A 7208-nucleotide genomic window follows, 5' to 3' on the forward strand; every position below is an offset into this window, starting at 1 on the left:
GGGGGGATTGAGGAACTCAGGGGCACTATGTGCTTGAGACATGACCACTGCAAAGAACGAGACTTTCAGACCAAGGTGACATGGAAACAAGGCAGTGCAGAACATGCGGACGAGCCCTCACAGTGCGTCCTTCGTGTTTACAATGTGTTTCATATTTAACTACGAGGACTAACGGCAAGTTTGCTGAGTAAAGATAAAAAGTGCTTCTTCTGCCAGACGGGTAAGATATGTGCAGTCTGAAGTCATGACTTCAATGTCACATTATGAACCTGAAAGGCAAACTTTCACTTCCCACATGGGAAACACCAGGTTAAGAGGGTCTCAATGCACACACCGACAGAAGTTTCAGATTCACATGTGTGCAGCCAGTTTTATACCCAAGAAATACATCAATTAAAAAACAAAAGCAAAAACTGTATGCTATTTTTCTAGGAGTAGAAGGTATCTATCTATCTATATCTATATTTAAGGTCTTTTGTGCATCAGGGAGTAATAAATGTCTTATTTCTATGTGTTATGTCCACAGCAAACTAATCTTGATGAGAACTACCAGACGTTACTAGAATTTAAAACACCATAGGAAAATTAGTTTCGTAAGTTTAGCGCCAAAAGAACTTATGAACAAAATCTATGTCTGGAGATTATGTGCAATAGTTCAGAAATCATTGTAGTTTATCATTCTTCCTAATAAAACAAACAAACAAACAAACAACCCCCTTGTAGCCAAGTAGATGTGGACTATCAGAGACTGACAGGAACGGGCAGAGTTGGCCCGCACATCTTTACAGAAGCATGCTGCCTCATCTTTTTCCAGACTGGCTGGCGAGTCCCCACCACCAACCTTTCTATTCTCAGTCAAGGGCTTCCTTGGTCCTAACATGAATTTTTGAAACCCAAACATCTCTAAATAGTCCTAACCCAATAATATCTTCAAGTTTATCCTAACCTGATCCTCTAAGGCCTCCTGACAACTCCTGTGTGCTCCTACCCACCCACCAGCCCTGCACATCCCTCTGAAGCAGCCCTGTAACACCTGTCTTGCTTGCATGTGACGTTCCTGTTGGACACGAGTCCTCTAGGATCCTGGCAGTCTAGCATCTATTTTCCTACTGTGTCACCTAGCCCTGTGCTGGCTCATAGGACAGGAGCCCAAGAAAAGCCTGTGTGACACTAAAAATATATTTAAGTCTCTGTGGCCAAAAGGCTGAGAATAAGCACACATAGCCTCTAATGGCCAGTCTCATGTTTTCAACATGGAGAGACAGTCTCTCCGTGTTATTGTCACAACAATATGCATGAGTAAAGAAAAATACTCTTTGGGAACTGCACACCGTCACTGTTTATCATTAGACAGAGCTCTCCAAGTCTCTTGCATATTGGATAGGTACCATGAAAAAGCAGGTTTTTCCGCTCTTTGTGAATAATATGGATTCTCTGTACCAGGAATCCAATGCATTTCAGCTACGAGAGACTTTAGACATCTATCTCGTCTGACCTTCGGACTTCAGAAGGCAACTTATTCAAAATCACAACAGCTGGTTAGAAGTTGACTCAAAAATACTGCTCACAAGAGAGGACTCCACTTCCCAGAGGCACCGTCCTCAAAAACAAGACAGCAGTTATTTGTAAACTTGTACTGCTTACCAGCACTCCCTAGCCATTTCTTAATGTGCTCAAATATAAAGTTTATAAAAAAAATGTTCCCCAAGACATAAGACTTGTAAGATTATAATCATATATTTAACTTTAAAATCTATATTAAATAGTAACTTGTCCTATTTGGCCCCATATTAAAAGGAGCATTGAAGTTTTAAAATAGAGTCTAAGGATTTTTCAATATGTAGGTTTTGTGACCTATCATACCTTTAATAAGTACTGAGTGACTAGACCAAGAATTACTGAACAATGTATTGCCTCCTGAAAGCAAATTTGCACATCTAGTTCTGTAATGTTCTTAACTAATAGTGGGTAATTAATTGCTGGTGTACCTATTTCCTCCACTACCTCTGAAGCAAGCAAAAATTTCACTTACCAAAAAGAGAGAGCCATATTCGAAGGTCTCGTTCAAGATTTCCCTCCTTTTTAGCTCTTGCTTTTCCAAGGGCATCCCATTTCCCTTTTCACCCTTCTTTTCAGGGCTAATCCGGTCAATGTTAGACATGTATGTCACTCCAAAACAGGCTGGGCTTTCCATTTTACCAGGGAGCATGCCTTTGATCTTCTGGAAAAACGCAGTGACAGACCCAGTCTCACACGGTGAATGAGAAGAACTGGCTTTGTCAACATCTTCCTGATTTGATTTCACAGGAGATGTTGCTCTTGGAACCTTGTGTGAAACATTTTTAGAATGAGTTGTAACATGCAGAGCCTGGCTTGTAATGAGTTTATTAAATTGCTGCTTATGTGTCTTGTTAATTAGGATTTCTGCTTTTGTGTCTGCAGTCAAGTCGGGTCTCGGCGTTTTGCTCAGAGCTGTCAACTGTCTCGAAGGAAACACTGAGGAGGGAGATGTGGCATTGCTCAACTGCGATCTGGGTGTGCCCTTTGATAAAGCAGGATCTTTGGGCTGCAACACTGGTCTGGACATCACTTTTGCTTTGACATTCTTGAAGTTTGGTTTTGGGTAGCTTATGATTTCCGTTTTTCTAACTTTGCTGCCTACAGGGGTATTCGTTTTGGTTACTGATTTTCCCAGACTCATTTTAGACATGTTTATAGGTGATTCGTTCAAGTTTAATAAATTCCGAAGGTCTTGATTACTTTTGTCTACTTGATTACATTTCTCCCTTGCTTCAATAGGTGAAATGCAAAACGTTGCATGTGAGGCTTCCAGGGCTGGCGTTGACATGCAAACTGGGTGATTTGAACTAATGAATGTATCATTTGCATTCCAAGACATCTCAAATGATGATGCCACCTTTTGTCCAGATGGGCTTAGTCTCAAATCTAAGGTCCCATGTGGGCTTCCCAAATCCTTCTCATTGTAAGCAATTTGTATGTCTTTAATCACAGTGACTTTATGCTCGGGGCTCAGTGCTTCGACTTCACTTTTGCCAAAGGCTGGCACTGATACAGGGCATTCATCATCGATAAGACAATTGGGCAGTGTTTCTCCTAGATGCTGGCCCATTTCCTCTTGCCCATATGAGCTCTGTGAATGTGTCTCACTCTTTGGTTCATCTTTGGATACACAAAAGGACTCTTGTAATACAGACCCATTGGGAACACCCACACCATCAGAAGCTGGCGTTAGAGCTTGTATCTCTTGCTCTCCCACTAGTCTTCGCTCGGAGCCATCTGTGTACTCACTGGTGTCCTTTCCTGAAGAATATTGACACTGATGTCCAATATCTGGAAGAACAGCATCAGTTTGCATCATCAGATCAGAAAATACTGAGTAAGTTGTATCCTGGGCCTCTGCTAGGGAGTTTTCGAATCTCTCTCTATTATAAATCTTTTCTTTCACGTGCATCTTATCTGAATGAGAAGATAACATATTGGAGCTGGACAGAGTGGTGTTTCTGTCTCCCATACCAGTGCTATGAAAAGCGGGACTCTTATCAATGGCATGATGTACTGTAAAAGTGCAATCAATTTTATCCTCTTTCAAGTCAAAAGTTTGGTTTCCCTCCAAGGCAGCAGGGTGACCTACACAGTTCAAATCATCATTAGGTCTCCATACAAAAGGTGGTGATTGTTCAACACTCTGGTCCTGAATTTCTCCTAGGGAATGACAATTACTAAGCAGGTACTCAGGGTCCTCTGTATTTAAAACATGTGCAGATGCCTGACACATGAAATCTTTGTGCACATCTAACATCTCCTTATTAATGAAATCACTTGAGGACTTTTGGTGATCAAGTGCTTTAACATATTCCTGGTGTAAAGAAATATTTTCACCACTCTTGGAAGCAGGGTTGGTTTCGTACTCAACCACCATGCCACCTAGGTTGGTAGAATCCTGGTTGACATTATTAGATGAAGAATTTTGTGCAGATGATAATCTCTGGTTGTACGGATATGCATTCCCATTTTTGTCACTGACAAATAATGATCGTAATTCATTTTCTGTCTTGCCATCTGAATTATCATCGTTCATCCTGAATATTAACATTAAACCACTGCCATTTTAGTCATTCTTCAAGTTCTTTCAAATGAGAGGGAAGGAAAAACTGTCTCCTGAGTTTCTCAGTACAGTCAAAGGATTTTTAGTCTAAGATCACCAATATGTAGATTTTACTTTGAAGTTGAAATAACTTCTTGTTTTCTGGAAGAAACAAAACATTTAACACAAATAAATATTAGAGAAAAAATAATTGGTCTCCTCTTTATGAATTCAACTAATTTTTTTTTTTTTTGAATTCAACTAATTTTGTTTTCCATCTATGACCTAAACTACTGGACAATTGTGATATAATTACATCAACTAGATATCATTAGTTCAACATCATCTCTTTGCAGACAGTCTCTCACTGGGTGGGTGCTGATTTGGGTAGGAGGGCAGCAGCCTGGAAGACAGAGCCGCGGCTGAAACTGCCCTGTGGCTGAGTCCACAGCTGAGATAGCGTACTTCCCCCCGCAGGCCCTGGGCAACACAGTGCCCCTCTTGTGGAGTCTTCTTAAGTGGCCCTCCATCTTAACTTACCAAGGACAGTGTTCACTTATACCCGCTGTTCCAGAATGACTGCTTTGGACTCCAGAAGGGTCTATTGCCTATCTGGAGGATGGTTACCAGACAGAGAAGGCAGACTAAGGAAAATAAGCCAGGGATCAAGCAACACAGTTTTAAGACAGGACAGCCCCCTCCACCTCCTGTTTTCATCCCTGTCTTAAACACGAGTCACTTACAAATTGGAAAAAAAAAAACACTGCTTGACTTGTGGATGTAGAGTGACAGATACTCTGTTGGCAGTTTTTTTTTGTTTTTAATCATTTTATTGGGGACTCTGACAGCTCTTATGACAATCCATACATCAACTGCATCAAGCATATTTGTACATATGTTGTACATATCATCATTTTGTTGGCAGATTTTTAAAAGGCTAAACAGAATCATATGACCGAGTAATTCCACTCCTTAGTACCCACCCAAGGGAAATGAACACAGAAGTCAACAAGAAAATGTGTGCATAAATGTGATTTATAATAGCAGCATTTATTTATAACACTCAAATGTGAAGACATTTCAAAGATCCATCACTTGGTAGAAGGAAAAACAGAATATTGTATATACCTGCACAATGGAATATTCTTCGGCAATAAGAAAGAATGAAGTATCAGTATATACTACAACCAGGAGAGACTTTGAAAACATTACCCTAAATGCAATAATCTTGTTACAAAATGACTACATGCTGTTTGATACAATTTTCATGAACAGTCCAGGAAAGGTGAGTCTATAGAAGTAGAAAGCTGATTTTCATGGGTGCCTGGGTTTTGGAGTCTCTGAATGGCGCAGTTAAGGACAGAGCTTACTAACTGAAAGGCAGGCAGATTGAACCCACAAGAGGCAGCTCAATGTGTTTCTCAGAGGTCACCGGCACAAAAAAACGTTATGGCATGCAGCTCTACTCTGAATCACGTGGGTTCACCCTGGGTTACACAACTTGACAGTGTCTTTGGAGGTGGGGCAGGTGGTAGGAGGGCTGGGAATGGAGTGGGCAGGGGATGTCAATGTTCATTAGTGCAGGTGTGGTTTCAGGAGCAATAGATATTCTAATGTTAGAATAAGGTGATGGGTTTGCAACACTGGCAATCTATTTTATAACCACTGACTTGAACACTTACATTTTGTTTTTTAAGTATGAAAGCTTCAAATTCAAGGGTCTTTGTAAATAAATTATGCTTCTGGGCAATTTATAGTTCCTGAGAAAGATCTAATGAACAAGCTAGGTTGGAAATAAATCATGTAGCTATAAACTGATTTGAAATGACCTTCTAATTCTATTACTTAAATGTCAATCAGGCATTATATCTCTGTCTTAAAAAAGAAAAGATGAGAAAAAATAAATGACATATATTTCAAGAGTGGATCTCATTTTTCTATTTCATAATGTTTATTCTGTATTCAAATGTCTGTGGCCTGAATAAAAGAACTACGATCAGTATCTTCACTCACCATGTTCTGTGTTTCTGACCTGAAGCCAGCCTTGACTGAGGGAAGGCAGGTTTGCAGTGTTTATCTCAACAGCAAACACACACGCACACACACACTCTCTCTCAAAAAGAGATTTTGAAGGCTAAAACGGGAGCTATGGGATTCTTATACTGCTGAAAAATGTACATTAGTCCATTAAAAAAATTAACCATAGAGCTCTTTAGTTCAGAAAGGGGTGGCTGAGGTAATAGTTTACTGGTTAGCACACTAACAAAAACTTTTTACAAAATACAAATTAACAGTTTTAATCTGTTTGTATAAAATATGTAAGTATGTTCAGCCAAAAGTTTAAATCCAGAAGCACTTTTATTCGTTTTTAAGGTTACATGTTTGGGGCTTAATTTTTGTTTCGGTGTCTTTACGTTTCTATGAAGATCACTTAATTTAGAGAATCTATATATTGCTCATAAACAAATATGTGCAGAAGAATAACTCAAGCCCACGGATGCTGAGTCCAGCCGTGGTGGTCCCCTGTTTTATAGGGCAGAATTGCCCCACAGAGTGTTCTTGACTGACATCTGACAGAAGGAAATTGCCAGGCCTTGATACAGGGCATCTGGGTGGGTTCAAACTGCCAGCCTGTAGGTTAGTCCTTCAGCACACACTGTCTGTGCCTTCAAGCAGCCCTCTCTGGAAGCAAAGAGCACTCCATCTAGAAGCACTGAACATAAACCATAGACATCGGGTTCCAGTGATATGAGCTTTTCTGACCTAAGAATCCTGTTCCAAAGTATATAAAATATGATTAAAAATAACAATACCCAAATAAGGTAAATGGCACACATATAAAAACATCTTAGGCTATTTAAAAAATAAATGTGTATTTTATGGTAGCCAGGCACCATCAGCTTTCTTCACCATCTTTGCTTATGTTCACATTTTTCTTCAGCAATAGTGTCAGGAAGGTATGCATCCTAGAATGCCAATTTAATAGAACAATGTGTTCTTACAATGAGTAAGTGCTTGAGTGGAGGCCCAATGTCCATCTGCTGCCTTAATACTAAACCTATAAATATATGCACGTAGATCTGTTTCCCCACACTCTTATATA

General features: G+C 39.9%; 1 protein-coding gene across 3 annotated transcripts in view; it reads right to left on the reverse strand.

Annotated features, from left to right (window-relative positions):
- MTUS1 (microtubule associated scaffold protein 1) overlaps positions 1 to 7208 on the reverse strand; it is a 170189-nt gene that overhangs the window by 98131 nt on the left and 64850 nt on the right. For all 3 annotated transcript variants that reach the window (XM_004696163.2, XM_045286920.1, XM_045286919.1), the window contains one exon: positions 2033 to 4267. In XM_004696163.2, coding sequence (XP_004696220.2) covers positions 2033 to 4114 — 2082 coding nt within the window. In that variant the 5' untranslated portion in view covers positions 4115 to 4267. The remainder of the gene's footprint in view (positions 1 to 2032; positions 4268 to 7208) is intronic.

This window comes from Echinops telfairi, unplaced genomic scaffold (assembly GCF_000313985.2).
Source record: "Echinops telfairi isolate 266 unplaced genomic scaffold, ASM31398v2 ScPeMD7_9;HRSCAF=40, whole genome shotgun sequence".
Lineage (NCBI taxonomy): Eukaryota > Metazoa > Chordata > Mammalia > Afrosoricida > Tenrecidae > Echinops > Echinops telfairi.